Genomic DNA, 20,467 nt, shown 5'->3' with positions numbered 1-20,467 from the left:
ATGCTACAGTCCTCCACAGAGATTAGGAGAAAGCTCAGAAACATCCACATTACAAAATATTCTAGCCAGAGAGGGCTTTTGACTTATCCTCACTGCTATTTAAAGGGAAGGGCCCTTCCCATTGCACCTCAGTTCCCAGGGGCCACAGAGGAGAGTCCTTCCCGCCTTGCCCTGGCTTCTCATTTTAAGGCTCCATGTAGACACACTTTTAGGGATTGTTATTCCACCCCGCAGAGTCACTACTTGGATATATTTCCTAGAAAAAGTGATAATTCTGATTATTCAAATGCAGCAGGAATGTGGAATGGTCAGAAGGGAAGTACCCACCAGTAAAGGACATAAGTGAAACTCCAAAACTCTGAACTTTTCATGTGGGCACCATGGGCTAGCTGTAGGCCTTTGGAGGTGTCCTGGGTATGAGCATCCTTGGCCATCCACACCACATCTTTACTTGGGGGCTAGAGCCATGTGATCCCAACTTGTTTTCTCCTCCTGGTCCAATTCCTGGACAACCCCTTACAGAAATCTGGTTTCCGCCCTTTAATGAGTCAGGAAGCTGCTGAAATTCTCTTTCAGAACACTGTATGTGCTTTTAGAACATACCACCTCTGCAGGGAAACACCATTGCCCCAGGACACGCTGTCCTGTGAGACACCATCTTACCTGAACTGGAATCTCCCATGACCCACTTCTCAGTGACTAACCTGATGGATTCCTTTGTTAGCCACATAGAAACATAGCCATTTAATGAATATTTTCTCCTCTCCTAGTGTGATGAGGGATTAACAAACTCCTCTCACATGATTGCAGGATGAGTCGGGGCCTAAGACCACAGACGCTAGGTCTGCAGACATCCTGTCCTTGACCACACCTGTCCCTGAGCAGGTGACGAGCCCTGGGGAACGTGGAATGTTTGTTAGCAATACCACTCACCACGTATGTCTGTGATTAAATTGCAGAGGGTGCACTCAAGTTTCATAAACCTAGGAAGAATACAGTACAGGACCTGTCCTCAACATCACAGAAGTGCTGCATGGAAATCCCACAGGTGACTCAGCCTTATTATGCTGGGAATGACAGACCAACTCAAGTTGGAAGAAGCTAAATATTAAATTTACCATTACAGAGAAAAACAGATGTTCCCATGAAAGGTTTTAAATAAAGTTTAAGTTTCAACCAAACTGTCCATATATAAGACAGGTTCCAATTACAAGTGCACAAAGAATTAAAATGAAGAACCAACTCTGACACTATTAGAAGAAAAACACTGTTTGTCTAGGAAAATGTAGGACATAGCAAGCAAGGAACACACCTGTCTGGAAAGGAGCTTAAGCTGCATTCTCAGTATCACAGAATAATACCTGGGACTTAAAATTCTGTGCGTTGCCACAAAAATATAAATAGGCAGGCACATTTGTTTAGGAAAGAGAACACTTCCTGGAGAATAGCCGAGAAATGGACAGTGGCCACCTGTGGGGGAGAGGGAGGCACATTCCTGGGGGGAGGAAGGAAACGTACAGCCACATGGGGCCATGGAGGGGAGGTACAGCCACCCATTGGAGGGTGGTGGCGGTACAATGGCCTGGGGCCACATTCCCTCATGAGCATATACCGTCTTCTAACTACAAAGCCTATCCAATTAGAGAATCACCACATGGAAGCAGAAGAAGGTAAATAACACACCAGAGATAGTGGCAAGGCCAGAAGGACAGACTTCAGGTACACTTTCCATGTAACACAAATTAAGGCATAAACACTTTATGCTCCTGAGCAGATTTTCCCCACGGAGTCCCTACTTTAGGAAATACAGCATATCCAACATTTGCAAGTTTCAACTGTTGCCCTGTGTTGCTTTCACAAATTTCCTGAAACATACATATAGCCCTTCAACCCACTGTCCCCAGATGCTGCCCCACTGTCCACGTATGCCTGGTCCCCAGAAGCCACCACCTGTCCTGAGGGACCCAGCAGTCTGCTGTTCTCCTGGGACTCTGCAGGAAACAGGACACAGGGGGTAACCCAGACGCCTACAGGATGAACCTGCTTTGTGTTACTAATCCCTACATCTTTACATACTGCTGTCCTGGCTGCCAGCTACCTGCCAGCGCACCTTCATTCCACCTGGATGGAGGTGGCATCACACTGGGCACTGGGGGCTCTGCAGTGAGCAAAGCTGGTGGAGTCCCTATGCTCCTGGGGCTCAGGGGAGTCTGGCAGTGATGACAAATGACCAAACCCACATCCATGGGCTGCCCACACAGGAGGGAGGCCCTGACTGGGGAGGTGGAGCCTGGGCATGGCTGGATCTGCAAAGGCCCATCTCCTTCAATGTGGCTTCGCTCACAGAGAGGACAAGTGTTGATGGCAGAGTGTGGCTGGAATCTGGTGTAGAAGATTCTCTGAAAGTGCTGGCTTGCTACATTTCCAAGTGTGTGGCTGATTTTCTTAAGTAAACTTTTCAAAATTCCACCAAATCTGTCTTTATTTTAATGAAAGTAAGCTCATAAAATTGACCAAAAATGCATTTAATTTACTTATACATGACTTAGAAATGGGTAAGTGAAAGTCAGCAGAATCATGGATCAGATATTAAGAACTGTTCACTCACCAAGGGTCAAATCCAAGCTGCAACTTGACTTGTCTTTTTTTATTAATAAGGAAATTTCTCAGGGCATATTATGAAATAATAATTGCAGATAGTTAATAAGAGAAAAATTACTACTTAGTGAAAATATTTCAGTTTGCATTGACTTTCTGGAAGTAAATTTAATAGCTCAATATTTTTTTTTAATTTTTATTTATTTGACACACAGAGAGAGAATAAGCAGGGGAAGTGGCAAGGCAGGGGGAGAGGGAGAAGCAGACTCCTCACTGAGCAGGGAGCCCAAGGTGGGGCTCGACCAGAGAACCCTGAGATTATGACCTGAGCCAAAGACAGATGCTCAACCATCTGAGTTCTCCAGATGCCCCTAACAGCTCAATACATTATGCTAAGGCTATTTAGTAACTGGCCAAGACAATTGTCACGAACTATTATAAGAGGAAGAAGCTGGTTTTGAATAGGAGGTAGGTTTGAAGAGCAGTCTGACATCATGATGACTGATTAGCCTGAAGCTAGTACGGGGCAGCACGCTCATGAAGTCTGAACACGGATGATGAAGGATAGTGATCTCACAAGTACGTGCACAAGGTCTGGGGCTGCCAGTGCTATGAGTGCTGGTGTGTGTGCGTGCTAGCCTAGAGCAACAAGTGGTGCTTGAACTCATGCTCCCCAGCTGCGTGGATGCAGGCACATGCACCTGCCCACATGCATGAATTCAGGAACCTGCCCTGGTGCAGGAGAGTGGGACAAGCTCCTACCAACCTCCCAGAGCTCTCCAAGGCACTGCTCACTGCCACTTGGAGGCATCCCTGGAGCTCCTGCCAGCATGTAGGTGCGGCGGTGACACATGGTTCAGCCCTAATCCTAGGACAGCTATGGGTGTCTGGAGTACATGGCACCTAAAATTATTTTCTTTTCTATAAAAAGTTGAGTACAGCTTGGAAAAGCAACATTAATTCCTCAAAAATCAGAGAAAAATTATGGAAAAACTATTAAAGTAACCTAGATAAGAAAATGTTTCAGGTATTAACAGATAATGCCAGGAATGGTCACACCTCCACTCAAAACTACTTATCTTTACCTCAGCAACACAATGTATAACTGGACGATAACTAATAATTTTTATTCAGGAAATGTAATAATTATTGACTAGTCTCAGTTTAAAATTGCTGACTTTAGGAGAACAAAAGGATCTCATATAGAATATTCTTCCTTTCTTTCATACACATCCTCAGGAAAACCATCCCTGAACACCTTTACAAACATAAGGAAACTCTTTATCAAAGGTTTCAAAACCACTGCTGCCTCACATCTTGCTTACATGTGTTCAACATCAATGAGTGCAGACAGCTCAGCATTAATTACGGGAAATCACCTTCCTGAGAAGAACACAGGAATCCTCCTAGCTGCTGATGTAGGAAAAGCTGCTACACACATTTAAAGCATCACAAAACTCCACTCAGTGGCTCCTGAGGTCAAGGTCATCTGCCATCAGCACAGGTCAAGGAGCACACGCCCTGCTAGGCAACAAGAAGAGCACCTCACAAAAAAAAAAAAAAAAAAAAAAGGAGTACCTCACACCCAAGCACATGGAGACACTGCATCTCTGTGAGAGGGTGGCAGTGAGCAGAGCTGAGTCGGGGAGGGGGGTCCCAAGCTACTCTGGAGGTGAAAACATAATGCAACTGGGAGAGAGGAGAGCCGGCATGGGCAGGGTAGGTGCCAGAGGGAGGGAGGGAGCTAAGGCCCCACAGCAGGTGTCTGCAGTGGCACGTGCACTGATGCACAGCATCACTGACGGCTGGTGTCTGTCTTTGCTGTTAGCAGAAGGTGGACATGAGCAAATGGGCTCTTTGGAAGCCAACCCTGCTGGTCTATGGAGGGGTGCACGTGGGCAGGGGTGGGGATGAGAGGTGAGGTTCCTGCTGGGCAGTGACTAAGCCTGTCAAGCCTCGCACACACGGCCTCAGCACCTTCTCGGGTCACCAAGTCCCGTGCACACCATCTCCACAGGACAACTCAGAGACTGGAGGTACTTCTAGAAGGGCACGAGACCATTTCAATTGACAATGCATGTGACACATTTTAACTTTATACTTATGCATTTTGTAGGTATCAGAAAACAATCAGTAGAGGAAACATACAATTTTACAGCTATTATGGTTAGGGTGAGGCTAACGCTGGTATTTTCATTTTCAAAAACACGAAAGACACATGAGGAAAGGCTCTTCAGCAGGCAAAAGTGTGACATGCAGACAGAATGAACAAATAGTGAGGAGGATCAGGCAATAGGAAGGAAGAACACTGGCCCACAGATGTGCCTCATCTGAGCACAGAGTGGTCAGGCCCCTGCACAACTCCTAGTCCACCCCTGCAATGAAGTCCCTCTACTTCTGCGTGGGGTGCTCAAAAGTGGTTAGTAGGACACAACAACTCAGGGTGTCCCAAACTTGAAGATGGTGCCGCAGAGAAAAATTTACTAGAACAGAGACCTCTGTGCTAACACACTGTTTCCTGGCCCCTAGATTCTCGACACTCTGAACTGGATGAGTCCAAATGCAGTGCCTCACCCAGAGATGGTGAATGACAGACGTGCCCCATTGGCCAGTGCGTGCATCAGAACACACCCCATCGGGCCCCAGTGCACAGGACTCCCAGGAAGCACGTGGCACACAGGTGCCCTGCATGCTGGTCACATAGGACACCCTGGCAAACTCTGGGGCCAAACCAAACACGTACTATTACCTCAGGTATAAAGTGATTTAACCCCGAATATATCTGTCCTGCCACTAATACTACTTTTTAAATTTTTTTAAAGATTTTATTTATTCATGAGAGACAGAGAGGCAGAGACACAGGCAGAGGGAGAAGCAGGCTCCCTGCGGGGGAGCCCAATGTGGGACTGGATCCCAGGACCCCAGGATCACAACCTGAACCAAAGGCAGATGCTCAACCATTGAGCCACCAAGGTATCCCAATACTTTTCATTTCCTAAAAAGCGTTACAAGGAAAATATTTCTAATATCTCAGCCCTATTAAAAACCCAAAATTAACGTCATCACAACCCATTGCTTACATTTTGTCTACAATGCATGTAACACATGATATACATTCTTTTTGAGCCAAGATAAAAATTTCCTCTACAAATAGATCATCAACACAATCAAGGCTTCTGTGGAGATCCACTGTATATCAATTCCCTTTTTCCTACCAGCTTGCTGCTTGTCTATGAAGCAGAGTTCATGCTTGTGAGGAACACAGAGGAGAAAATGCACGTGAAATCATGAGGCCGGAACCTCAGGAAGAGCCTGTGTGCGCCCTTCTGGGTCTCCCACAGCAATGCACCTATGTGTGTGGCTGGGCGAAACCTGCAACATGATATGCCCCTGGGAGAAAGCGTGTGGGACACCACGGCAGGAGAGAACCCCACTATTTCTGTCACCCCGAGCTCACTCTTCATGTTCTGTTCTGCTACCAAACAAGCACAACTTTGCACCAATGCCAGAAGCGTCTTAAATATTTACACTTGTCACCTTCAAAACCCAGTCCATCAAGTGTCATCAAATGGCTTTTGAAACGGAAGACTTACTTTGACCACGTAAGTGAACCTTCGAATATCCTGAATTGCACTTGAGAAGTCTAAGCGATTGAAAGCCTCTCCCAAAGTACAATAGCCATGCCTCTGGAAAAACAGACACAAAACAGTTGAAATCCATCATCAGTCAATTAGTCAAAATAAAGTGACAGTTAATGCGAATTAGTCTGTGGAATTTTTTTTTAATTTCAGCAAAGGGCATTTGTTTTTATGATTTATTCTACATTTAGATTAGCATGGTGTAAAACCGCAATGCTAAATATAAGTCATTTATAATCAGGACATTATACTCTGCTATTCTTACATCACTACTGAGATAAAGCCAAATATGTATTAAATAACTTGTTGATTTCTCTGGTCGGGATGAGCTTGGGAACTGAAATCACAATGGGATGTGTTCTGAGCTAAGCACCTACAGATACACAAATCATCTGCCCAGCTGCTGTGAAGATGTGTCTGCTGCAGACACACACGTTGGAACACCCAACTCCTCTGTGGGTCTGGAAGGTGCCCCGTGCACAGGACCAAGGCCCGGAGTCAGGGGGTGACTATGTACGGTTTCCAGCTGGGGAAACCCCGGAGCTGGTTGTCAGACAAGACGGGTCCCAGAGTCCAAGGGAAGACATGGAACACAAGGGATGTGTTCTCAGTACTAAAAACACTGCCATCTACTTCAGCTGTGCATCCCTCACAATATATCCTACATTCTACACAGTTTGCACAGGGTTGTATCCGAGGTGTCAGGACTCATTTCAAACTCCATCTTCTGTATTTGAAATCCTGAGAGTATATAGAGACTTTCAAGTCATAGTTGTGGGGTTAGAGGAGCTGGTGATAATCCTAGACACAGGAGGTGACAGATTACCCCTCGCATCTCTAACCGATACCAGGACAGGGGTTAGCAAAGCAGCTGGAGCGCACACCTGAGTCTCAGACCTAGGATGTCCCGTGAAGGTTTATTTGGATTTGTGCCCAAATCCCAAGAACAATCCTAATATGTGCACAAATCAACAAAACACATGTTTTTAAAACAAAATACATTATTAATGAATATCTACTATATGCAAACTGTTTTCCTGGGAGCTGTGCAGGAAGCAAAGGTTAATTATAGATTATAATCCGAAGTCAATCACTGCTGACATCTCTACTTTAATTCCCTTTTCTTCGCAATGAACAGAGCTCTAAATGCTGGTACAGACACAGACTCCTTCCCAGGCAGCCACTCGTGTCACAGAGGCCTCTTCTTTTTTGGGGAATTAAATCTGATTCACAGACTGTAAAACACATGTTTGGGCCACACGAGCCCACCTGAGTCTGGTGGGCCCAGAACCACACATGGAACCTCAGAGGCTATGGGGCAGCCACAGCGGGCCGTGCAGACCAGCAGGAGAGGTGCCTGGTCTGAAGCAGGTGCTAAGCCAGAGATGCAGCTGAGTACAGGAAGCCCAGAGCCCCCCGAAGCCTGGCTGTGTCCCTGTCCCAGGGCCCACACAACACCTCTGCAGACTCACACTCACACTATGCTCCCCTGAATGGGTGTCTACTCTGTACTTGGTGTGGTAACACAGCAGATGAAGTACTAGACAGTCTTTCATAAGCCCCAGCCATCAGATTCTACCAAGCGCTTCTGACACGCCTCACTCAGAGCGTGTGTGAGCCTAGAGCAATCTCAAACCCACACAGCAGTTCTACCCATCACCAACAGGCCAAATCAGTCTTCTGGCTCAGAAGCTCCTAAGCTTCTAGGGAGCAGAGCCATAGCAGAACATCCATTATTAACACTTCTGGAATGTTATATCTATGCTAAACAACTACTCCCTAAATTATGCTCCCCAATTGCTGCAAAATACAGCAAATGAGTTTCTCATACTGCAAAATGAAGGAAGCCTCCCTGGATACTGAGCAGAGAAAAAAACAGAATGGAAGTGAACTACCCATGGCTCATAAAAAAAAGCTGCAGCCAAATTGGCAAAAGACAGGAGCGGGAAGGGCTCACACAGCTCTTGACAGGTTCAGACTTATCTACAACGTTGCATTGGTTCTAAATGGGGGCCACCAATGTTCTCACCACCCAAAGCACATGGGAGCAAGGACACACATTGCAGCAGCACCAGAGGCTCACACCAGTGGCTTTTGGGGAGAGGTAGGGAAAAAATGTCAAACCATCTAAGGGTCCATACTTGTTCCAACACAGGCCTTTGGTGGATTCAGATTTGCACTGGGGACGCTAACCACACACTGCACATGCGCATGCACATGTACACACACGCGTGCATGCACACACATGCACACACGAATCACCGCTTCAAAGGTCCTATATTTTCATCTGCTAGAATGTGAATCATAGATTTCATACTGCAAAAGAAATAATTTATTTAATATGACATTACATATTCAACAGAAGCACCAAATATACTCTTAATTAGAAGAGAATACTTACTTCTCTTGTGCTTTCTTTATGAACATAGATCCATTTCTCACGATAAAAACCTAGAATAAAAATTAACTTTGCTTTTAAAATCTGGCAAATCATTTAAAATGAAGATTTTTATGGAACTTCAACAGTTGTACATGCTAACAAAATTATCTGACATATAAATAAGAGATGCTTTCACTTGGTTAAATGTCAACAGAACTGCTCTATTTCCTGACATCATTTTAAGAGATGCTGAAATATCTTTACATGAAAAATTATTTAAGGCAGCCCCAAGTCTTTGTAACTTAAAAGAAAACTAGCACTACTAACAACTGTGGTAATACCAAACTATAAAACTATAGTTAACTACAAACCTGTGATTAGGAATTAATTCTGTGTGTCCTAATAATTCTTCTCTTGTTGCCTTTTTCATGTAATTCAGACCCACACCCAAGGACTGTGACACTCTATTCTCCACAGAACCTGTTCTTATTGAGTAGCCTGAATGCCCTAAGACGGTTCCCAGAAACTCCAGGCTGCGCCTCAGGAGGAATGCAGCCTGTCATGGAGACAAGCTATCGCCAGGAGGCTCCCTATCCCCGCCCAGCCTACACGTGTCCAGCCCTTCCTGGCCAGCTCTGGCCGGGTCTCCGACAGAGGAGTCCAAAAGCAAGACACCTTGCAGTCTGGTCTCTTTGCTTGGGAGTGAACTGGTCACTGAACTCACGACCATTTTGGTCATTCAGATGCACGAGCTGCTTTGTAGGTTTTGCTACCTTTTGTTTTTGCAAATCTTACTAGTTACGCTGCAAATGGTCTGATAACCAAGTCAGCGGGCAACACTGGATACAGAGCTATCATTCACGCATTGTCTTTTATTTCTTGAGATAGCATTATCAGAATAATGTAGTATATCAATATATAAAACAAGTAAAAACATCATAAAATCATTAATAAAAATGATCTTACACTGAGTATTTGTATCATTTCTAAAATGATCCTTTTTCCTCTTTTTGGACGTGTATTTCTGTTCTTCATTACTGAATATTTCTTCATCGTCACTATTTAAGATACTGAAATAAAGATACATTTTATTAAATACTTTTACAGAGAGATATTCATTTGGCTTTTATTTAAAAAAAAAAAAAAAGAGAGATAACATCGGTTTGCAATCCAGAAGACCAAAACAAAAATCATGTTGAATTCTGAAAGCAACCAATAACTCTGCAAGCAGCATATCACAGGTCTGAAGTTATGAGGTTAACGTCTCATCTGTTGTTTGCTTTGACAAGTCTGAGATCTATCCTGGTTCTTTTGGGAATGTCATACCAGGAAGGGTGGAACAAGTTTCAGACTCTCTCAGAGGTTCTATACGGCCATCAATGGAGACTTCACAACAACACAGACATGATAAACACCACAGAAATGCTTTGGGGAGAGATCAGTGGGAGAACAGGATGCCCAACACTGAGTCATGATGCGCCATATTCCTGATCCAGCGTTCCCTTCATCTTCTGCAGGCTCACAGGCCTTACCAGCACCACTGCTGCACAGCAACGCTTTCCTAGGAAGCATCAACCAAACAGTGCCAACTGTTATGACACTTAACTGAAGCCAGGTGAAGGAAATTGTTCATTTTCCCATAAGTGCATCTAATTAAAAGCTTTCCCTTTTTTTTCCTTTTGGCTAAAATAAGGAAACAATTTAAGGCAGTAACCAAACAACTGGAAAACATTTTCTTAAAAGGCAATTTATAGTTAAAAAAAATAACTGTACACAGCAGTCCACCCCCTCAAAAGTAAAGATGCTCACAATTTTTATTTTCAACACATTGACACTGGCTGGTTTTTGGTCTGGAATCAGGGGGAGGCCCTGTGGACAGCCGACAAGCTGGCTGGTGGAGGTCCGGGTCTGATGTTCAGGCCACAGGCTAATGCTGGAGGCAACAAGCTGGCTGGTGGAGGTCCAAGTCTGATGCTAGGGCCACAGGCTAATGCTGGAGGCAACAAGCTGGCTGGTGGAGGTCTAAGTCTGATGCTAGGGCCACAGGCTAATGCTGCTGATTCCCAGCACACTCACCGAGAAAGCGGTGATGGCTCCTCCACTCACTAGTGTTCACATTTAATGAATGCAGCTGCACATGCCAGGGGAACCCATTTATCACAGTCAGCACAGACTCCAACCACACTGACAACCGTTTGTAAATCATGACAAGTATGTTTACAAAAACATACAAAAGCTTCACACACAGTGGTGGGAACTCGTGGAAAGTGGCTGGTCCTTGGGTGTTACATTCCGTCTCACACAAGTCGGCTGTCATGGATTCAGATCCTGAACACAGCAGCTTTCAAACCTGAAGAGCGCAGCTCTCCTAACTAGAGTCACGAGCACACCCAGAAGCGCAGACTGTTGTCTACAAATTGTGCCGTGTAAACCACACTGGATGCCAGACGAGGGGACAAAGGAGGTGGCCCCCTGCCCCTGCCCTGGAGGGAGCCCGGCAGATCCCATTCTACCCCGCACACACACAGCAGGTGTGGCTGCAGATGCTCGTCCCTCCAGCAGGTATATAACCGGCGGTGTGACCATGGCACCTGGGGCTCCCCATCCCTGCTGGGCTGTGCAGGCAGTAAAGGCGCTCATTGGACTGAGTCAGGCCCCCAGGCCCAAACCAGTCACCATGCCCCACCTGGGTCCACACGGATAATCAAGAGAAAAGGCTCTCTACAGAAACTTAGATGCCATTTTCACAAAGTGTATCTTCAGTGGTTTTCATACTCACAGGTCAAAAACACATATATGAAAGTTGGTAAGAAAGAAAAATGCTTCCAAAATTAAAATTCAACATTTAATACTGTAAATTCAACAGTGCTTGATTTCACATGTACATAAGCCACTGACCGATCACATGCATAGGAAATGCTCTTATCACCTGTGGTTTCATGAGTGACATAAACATCACCAACCAGGATTTAAAAGTCAGCAGAAACTTCAACAACAAAAACCAAACAACTGGATTAAAAATGTGTATAATGAAGACATTTCTCCAAAAACACACAAGGGGCCAATAAGCACATGAAAAGATGCTCAACATCACTTGTCAAGAGGGACATGCAAATGCAAACCACCGTGAGCAGTCAGCTCCCACCTCGTAGGACAGCTACGTAAGCTCCAGAAAATAACGAGGACACAGGAACCCCTGTGCTGGTGGGAATGAAGGAGGGCAGCCTGTTTAGAAAACACAGATTTGCAGTGATTCCTACAGAAACTGAGCACAGAACCACCATCTTTTTTTTTTTTTTTAATTTTTATTTATTTATGATAGTCACAGAGAGAGAGAGAGAGAGGCAGACACACAGGCAGAGGGAGAAGCAGGCTCCATGCACCGGGAGCCCGATGTGGGATTCGATCCCGGGTCTCCAGGATCGCGCCCTGGGCCAAAGGCAGGCGCCAAACCGCTGCGCCACCCAGGGATCCCCACAGAACCACCATCTGACCCATCAATCCCACTGCTGGGTATACACCTAAAAGAAGTGAGAGCAGAGTCTCCACAAGACGTCTGGACTCCATGCTCATACAGCTGACAGGGGAAGCCACCTCCTGTCTGTGCACACAGCTGGACAAGCAGAACAAAGCTGGTATTATGCTTATGGGGCATTACTCAGCTTAAAACAGAAGGAAATCCGGGCACACACTGGAACATGGGAGAACCTTGAGGACATCATTCCAAGGGAAGCAAGCAGTCATAAGAGGACAAACTGCATGGGATTCTGAGTATCTGAGGGACCTGGGGTCGTGGAGCTCGAGGCATCAGAAAACAGCGGTGGAGGGTGCAGAGTCGGTTAAGGGGGCTGGAGCATCAGTCCTGCAGGCTGAGCAGTGAGGAGGGCGTGGGGACGTCCATGCACTCAATACTCCAGAGCTGGGTACCTCCCACTGTAAAATGGTCTATGTCAGGTGTGCTTTACCACATTCCCAAGGTGTAGCTACCTCACGTCATCCCTATCTCCACTCACTTCCTGGCTCCCTTACCACCTCCGGTTATTCTCAGGCAAGCCCCAGATGGGACGTCATTTCAAGGGCAAACACCTCAGGATGATCCCACTGTGACTGGTGCTAGTAGCTCTTCCCAGACAGGCTCCCCTCAGGCAGGATGCGGAATGTCCCTGACGCCCTGCAGTGTGCATACTGCTTCTGGAGGAAGCCCCCCATTGCTCCCACCACGTGGGCAAGGCCACACACTCAGACCAGGGAGCCCGTCAATCTGGAGCTGTACCTGCGTCTCACCGACTCCCCACCCCTTCCCAATCACCCCTGTTTTTTTCTGAGTATGATACAGATTTAGAACATTCAAGATAATCCATATGTTTTCTCATTCATAGGGTTTTCCTTAGGAGGGGAAGATGTAGCATCTTCCCAACTGCGTGACGTCAGAACCCTACACACTGTGTGAAACCAGGCACACAGCGGCCCCTGAGAATGCGGCCCCTGAGAACGAGTCTATATGCTCACCCCAGTTCCTGTGCATGTAACCTTGTCCTTCCTCAAACAGGTTTTGTGCCCCTTTCTCTACCTCTTCTCCTTCCTTTAATGGGAATGTTTGTTCGCTGGATATGTCCAATAGATCTCTCACCCTGCCCTCCATTTTCAAAGTAATTTTCTCTTCATGCTATTCAGCTTGGGCGCTTTCCATCCCCCATCCCCCAGATCTTGACCCATTCTTCTGCACCCTCTTGTCCACTGCAGTTTTCTTTGCTGTGACCGTATTCTTCAGCTCTGACTGGCTCCTGTGTACACTTCCTACCTCTGCTGAAGGCCTCACCGAGCTCACCTACCTTCTCTCCAGCCGAGTAGACATCTGTAGGACTGTTCGTTAGTTCTTTGTCAGGCACACTGCTTTCCTCTGTTTTTATGTAGTTCTGTCACTGAGGTTTTCTCTTGTTCTTTTGGAGCATATTCCCGTATCTACCCATCCCTGTTTGACTTTGTGTTTGGTTTTATCAATTAGGCACAATAGCTACTTGCCCTAAATTTAAGGGAGAGGAACTGTGTATGGTTGCCCCCCCATGTAGAATGTGTGCCTGGTGATGAGGGCTGGCTGGACAGAGCTGTGGCTGGTGGAGGCTGGGGGTTTTGGGGGGGCTGCCCTGTGCGATGGTCAGAGGTATAGTGGGAGTGGATTGGGACAGCCCTGAGGCTCCCCACACAGAGGGTACCCTGGTGAGACAGCTGAAGCTGAAGTGGCTACAAATGGTGGGATCCCAGGGCCCTCCCCAGTGTGGGTATCCCAACAGGACAATACATGAAAGGGAAGTGAGCACAGGCTGATGCAGTCTCTGGGCTCTTGTCCAGGGGATGCCCTGGCAGGACAGCCAAAGGGGTTCAACCAGGGTGCTCCAGGCTGTGCAAAGAATGGCCCGGCAAGGTGGCTGGGGGTCAAGGTGAGGTGCAGGCTGGGGTCTAGGGGCACTCTGTGTGGGGGCACCATGGCAGGACTGTTATAGCTGAAGTGGGTGCAGGCTGGGGTAGTCCCTGGGCTTTCCATACAGAAGGCATCCTGATGAGACAGCTGTGGTGGAGTGGGTACAAGCCAGGATGTCCCAGGATGCTCAGTGCAGGGGGTGCCCTAGTAGGGTTGCTGGAGCCAAAGCAGGCATCAGCCGGGAGGCCCTGGAGCACCCTAGCAAGGCATGAGAAGCTGACGTGGTGAGGGTCTGGGCTGTTCCAGGGCGCTCTGTGCCTGTGTCACCTTGGTGAGACAGCAGGAGCTGTAATGAGCAAGGACTGTGCTGGAGCCCTCTTGCTGTGGCGGCTGAGGCTGGTATGGTCTCAGGGACCTGCTGGGCTCAGTGAGGTGGCCGGCCAGTTAGGACGCTGGACCCTGCTCCTATCCACATTATCAAGGGGAAGAGGAGCATAAACCATGAGGCTCACCAGACCCAGACCCAGCAAGTTCCAGCAGCTCCCCACTGTTTGGTAAAATTTTAAGGATGTCTCTTTTATAAGCTCATTGATCTTTTCAACTGTAGCTTTGTTCTGTGCCCTCAAGCAGACAATGTGCTGGGGGGGGGGGGGGGGGCGGTCCCTTGGTACCAGCACTCCCTGCTCAGGTCACAGCATCAGAGGTGGAGGCCTGTCCACTGCCACGTCATCCTCTGTTCAGTCAGCCCTCAGTTCTTCTTCAGGAGGGACTGCTCAGTCAATAGTGGTGGATATGGGGTGTCCCTGGAGGTGGGGAATCCAGAGTCTTCCTCTGTCGCCATCTTGGACCAGAACCAATCCTGAACATAACCTCATTTGGAAACAGGACCTCTGGTGATGTAATTAAGTGAAGGATCTTGAGATAAAAATCATCTTGGATCACTCATGGGGGCCTGAACTTCCATGGCAGAGGAGACGGCATGGGGAGATCAGGAGAGAGAAGGCCAGTGACCACAGAGACAGAGACTGGAGTGACATGGCCACCAGCCAACAGACGCCAAGACTGCAGCAAACACCGCAAGCTGGGGATGCCCCTCAAGGCCCGTCCACACTTGCATTTTTTTAAAAAAATTTTATTTATTTATTCATGAGAGGCACACAGAGAGAGGCAGAGACACAGGCAGAGGGAGAAGCAGGCTTCCTGCGGGAAGCCCAACATGGGACTCGATCCTGAACTCCAGGATCATGCCCTGAGCCGAAGGCAGACACTCAACCACTGAGCCACCCAGGCATCCCCACACCTCCATTTTGGACTTCTGGCTTCCAAAACTGCTAAAGGACGTTTCTGCTGTCTTATGCCACTGATATTATGGTTACAGCAACTGCAGGAAATGACCACAGTTACCTCCCTTTACAATTACTCGAGGTTGATGCTGATTCTGAAAACACACATGTGCCATCAATTCTACCATTAAATACACAAGCTATTGGGAAAGAAAATTCTCCAGATGTGATGCCCCATCAGAAACATAAACCAAAGCAAATATCAGATACATATTTGGTCCTTTTCCCCAAAATGAAACAAAGCACAATGAAGCCCTTGAACACAATCACCGACAAATGACTCAAGGCAGACTTGTCAGAGGCCCTGTGCAGTGGGGCCTCCTCACAGCAGGAGCTGGGCAGCATTTTGCTCCTCTGCCCGCCAGAGCCACGATCTCTGCTCTAACAGTTCTTCACGACGGTTTCGGTTACACATCGTTCATCAGTGGCTGCCTTTAAACTTAGTTTTTTATCCACACATCTCCCCACAAAAGACCAAAGGTTGTATGTTCCTGCTGGCCAAACGTCCACATTTACTTGTCTTCCTACTTACGGTCACTCTTGCTTCAGCAGGTTATTAGTCTCTCTTACAAAAAGATATTTTAAAAGGAAAAATACAACTTACTTTAATTTTTAAGAAAGGATTAAAAAACCTATTTTAAGGGTTAACACTTTATTCCTGAGTATTTCACACAACACACTTAAGGAATCTGAGGCAGACATGTTATGGGAACGGGAGCTGAGAAGGTGGTGGCCATGCAGTCCCACGTTTACCTGGGAGAAGCACTGGCCTCCACACACCACGTGGTTTAGTGAAAAAATATAGTTCTTCAGAGGTTAGGATGGCATTCTCACAGAGAAGGACTGGCAGGCAGTCCAAGGGACCCGTAGGATGTGGGGAGCACTCACCGACCCCAGGCACACAGCTGACCACTGCCTCTGGCCTGCTGTCCTACCTGACAGACTCACAGCACAGGCCATGATACTCACACAGCTACAACCCTACCAATTCCTCCCTGCTTCATGTCACAAGGTCGCACCATAACACATAACGGCGAAGCAGACCCGACAAAAGTTCTGCAGCAGGGATCACAGGCCAGAAATATGTTCAGGAGACAAATTCAAGTGAGCCACACATCTATCATCTAGGTACACGGACTCTTAAGGTAAGGGCCACAACGAAATTTATGAATGTATACCAATGCAGGGAGCGCCGAGCCCAGGAGCTAAGTGAGGAATCCACTACAGACACTGGATTAAACAGCCAGAGGCAAACAGCTGTCAAGCAAATACTACGTATTTGTTTGTGGGACTATGAGGCACAAGACGGCATGTAATGATTACATGATAATGTAGACAGGGAACACACGCTGAAAGTGTGGAGGAGGGAACTGGAGTGTGATCAGTAGCAAACCACATTATTTACTGTAGGAACCAACAGTCAGTATTCCAAACAGAAGGAACTAAGGTAACGATATAAACGTACTACTGGGAAGCCCAGGTGGCTCAAGGGTTTAGCGCCACCTTCGGTCCAGGACGTGATTCTGGAGACCAGAGATCGAGTCCCACGTTGGGCTCCCTGCATGGAGCCTGCTTCTCCCTCTGCCTGTGTCTCTGCCTCTCTCTCTCTCTCTCATGAATAAATAAATAAACAAAATCTTTTAAAAAATTATAAATGTACTACCATCAAGGTGAAAATAGATGGAAAGACTTCCTAAGTACTGAAGGAGTGAAGGCAAGCAGAACACAAGATGACAGGCTCTCTTCTGTATGTGTACAAGGAACCACCCAAAGGTACAGCTACAATTATGTCTAAAACACGGGTAACCTAAGCTAGACAGAGAGGAAGGATGGAGGGTGTGGCTCAGCTTTGGATGGGCTTACAGAGAAAAATCAAACACAAATACTGAATATGAGGAGCACACAACTGAGAATAATTTATGTGACCCAAGAGTAACAATGATCACAGGAAATTACAGCATTAAATTAGCATTAAACATATATATTTTTAAATATATATCGATAAAAACTTATAAAGTAATTTAGACATACAATTCTAAAAGCTAGAAAAAGAATACTAAAGATAAAAGCAAATACCACTAACTAGAAAAAATGGTAGCACTAAAAAATTCAAAGCTAGTTCTCTGGAGAAAACAATCAGCAAGATAAACTACAAGATAGCTTATCAGAAAAATTAAAGTACAAATACTTAAATTTCACAATGACAAGAAGAAAACTATAAAGACAAACAGAAAATTTTAAGACCTATAAGGGGTAAGCATTAGTGTAAGCATTATGATAAAATGCTTTGAAAATCAGAAGAAATAAAACTTATAGTTTTTAAATATATAAATTTGGTAAGACACCAATAAAAAAATCAGACTTTTTCCTTAGGGATAGGGATGTTAATTATAAAGTCCATTTACGAAGCAGCAGCAAGGAAGAAAAAGCAGACAACTGTGAACAAGAATAGCAATGAGGGGAAGCGTCTCATCCTGACACTGAAACACATTAGGAAACCTCGTGAAAATCATCTCCAGTTCAAGGTGACACAGGAGGCCACTGAACTCAACACCTCCCTTGTATATGTCAAGTCTCTGTGACCTAAGGAACGATTTCCTCTGGGGGGAGAAAAAGAGCCTGAACAACTCTTACACATCGAGTGAACAAGAAAGAACCTCCATGGAAGTGGGTGGGAGAGGCTGAGACATAGCCTCGCCATAAACGCTAGAGCCAGCACAGCAACACACAATCAGGAGCCAACTCAACAACCACAAGCTTATCCCTGGGGAACAAGGGATTTGAACCTAACATGGGGAACCCCAACATTTACAACTTGCATCTGAGAGTCAAGCCCTCAATGAGGCTTGATCTCTGGACACAAGGTCCCCCCTGGGGCCTAGCACACTTGTGCTGACGAGGAAGTGTCCAGCCTTTCTGTGAATGAGGTTTAACTGCCTTTTACAAGGCACTGCCCTGGAGGCAGGCACATAATTGAACACACATCTCAGGGCCTACTGACATGCTCTCCAGAGACAGAGTCTGGCAGGCAGCTTACCTGTGCTTTCCTGCCTCATGTGAGGTCGCCAGATCACCTGGAAAGGAGTTTGAACACCCATCAGGCATGAGGCTTTTAGTGGCTGCCACCCAGGAGGCACGTCCAGACCCCTGGCTATGCGGCCAGCAGGACTTGAACTTGGGGTCTCACAGGACCATATATACTTGCTTTCTTTAAAAACTGCTGCCCAAGGGTCCAGCCTCCCATCAGCCTGAATCAAGGTGCTGGTTGAGACGTGCCGCTCTGGAACAATGACTGGTTCTGGCACACAGTCAACTACTGGGAGCTGCTAAGAATCAGGTGGGCTGCCTGGACAACCACAGTGGTCTGAGAAATAACCAAACTGATGGCAGAACTGATGGAGAAGCTGCATCTCCTACATGAGGCTAACCCTTCAAGCCTGGGAGAGCGGAGTATTTCCTCTAAAACACAAAAACCCACACGGAGAGTTGAGTAAAATGAAGAAACAGTAGGATGCTGGAAACAAAAGAAGATAAACCTAAGGGAAATAACCTTAATGAAACAACGGTAAGTAACTGACCTGATAAAGTGTTCAGAACAATGGTCCTATGGTGCTCCCTGAGTTTGCAGGAAGAACCACTGAACAAAAAGAGGATTTCAACAGAGAGAAAATGTACAATGGTGCTAGAAGCCCCAGAGCTAAGGATGACAGCAGACACACAGAGAAAGCAGGAGAAAGGGCCAGGGTTAATTCTGGACAAAGGGCTGTGGGACTCACCCAATTAGAGAAGCAAAAAGGAAAAAGAACAAAAAAGAATTGAGAACTTGGGGAATTATGACCGCCACTAACATTCCCATCACAAGCGCCCTAGAAGGAGGACAGACAGAAAAGGGGCAAAAACACTTATTTGGGGCAGCCCCGGTGGCTTAGCGGTTTAGCGCCCCCTCCAGCCTGGGGTGTGATCCTGGAGACCCGGGATCGAGATCGAGTCCCACGTCGGGCTCCCTGCATGGAGCCTGCTTCTCCCTCTGCCTGTGTCTCTGCCTCTCTCTCTCTCTGTCTCCGTGTCTCTCATGAATAAATAAATAAAATCTTAAAAAAAAAAAAAAAAAAAAACACTTATTTGAGGAAACAATGGCTGAAAACCTCCTCAGCTGGGGATGCAAATTTAAGAGTTCCGGGAGGACGACCCCAAAGGGAACCACACCAAGATGCTCTATAATCCAACTGTCAGAAGTTATGCAGCAAGAGAAAAACAATTTGTTGTGTACAGGAAAACCCTGTAAAATGACCTGCAGATTTTTCAGTAGAAACTGTGTAGGCCAGGGGATCCCTGGGTGGCTCAGCAGTTTAGCACCTGCCTTCGCCCCAGGGCATGAATCTGGGGTCCTGGGATCGAGTCCCACGTCGGGCTCCCTGCATAGAGCCTGCTTCTCCCTCTGCCTGTGTCTCTGCCTCTCTCTCTGTCTCTCATAAATAAAATCTAAAAAGAAAAGAAAGAAAAGAAAAGAAAAGAAAACAAAACAAAACAAAACCGTAGGCCAGAGGGAGCGGCATGTTATGTTCAAAGTGCTAAAAGAAAAAAACTGCCGAGATTACTCTACCAATGAAGTTGGCCTTCAGAACTGAGAAAGTTTTACAGACGAGCAAAACTTAAAGGATTTAATCACCTCGAGACTAGCCATACAAGTGTTCAAAGAACTTCTTCAAGTGGATGTGAATGGGCACTGATTAATAACAGGAAAAATATGAAAACATGAATCTCATTGGTCAAGGTAAATATATACTAAAATCCAGAATATTCTAATATTATAAAAGTGGTGGGCTAATTACTAATAAATCTAGTATAAAGATTTAAACAAAAATAGCAAACATAACTACAATTATTTAACAGATACACAATATTAAAATATGTAAACTGTGATATCAAAAACATAATGAGGGGATAAAAATAGAAAGCTTTGGAATAGCTTCTTTTTTTTTTTTAAGATTTTATTTATTTATTCATGAGAGACACAGAGATGAGAGGCAGAGACATAGGCAGAGGGAGAAGCAGGCTCCCTGCAGAGAGCCCTACACAGGACTCAGTC

At 46.2% G+C, this 20,467-nt stretch overlaps 1 protein-coding gene across 7 annotated transcripts in view; it reads right to left on the bottom strand.

Moving 5' to 3' along the window:
* Positions 1–20,467, bottom strand: part of FBXO25 (F-box protein 25) — a 63,317-nt gene that overhangs the window by 15,194 nt on the left and 27,656 nt on the right. For all 7 annotated transcript variants that reach the window (XM_025463225.3, XM_049101137.1, XM_025463222.3 and 4 more), the window contains exons 3-5: positions 9,583–9,686; positions 8,638–8,687; positions 6,192–6,284 (exon numbers count right to left, since the gene is read on the bottom strand). In XM_025463225.3, coding sequence (XP_025319010.1) covers positions 6,192–6,284; positions 8,638–8,687; positions 9,583–9,686 — 247 coding nt within the window. The remainder of the gene's footprint in view (positions 1–6,191; positions 6,285–8,637; positions 8,688–9,582; positions 9,687–20,467) is intronic.

The sequence above is a fragment of the Canis lupus genome, chromosome 25, assembly GCF_003254725.2.
Source record: "Canis lupus dingo isolate Sandy chromosome 25, ASM325472v2, whole genome shotgun sequence".
Lineage (NCBI taxonomy): Eukaryota > Metazoa > Chordata > Mammalia > Carnivora > Canidae > Canis > Canis lupus.
The sequence above is the reverse complement of the archived record's forward strand: the minus strand, read 5'-3'. Positions and strand labels throughout refer to the sequence as shown.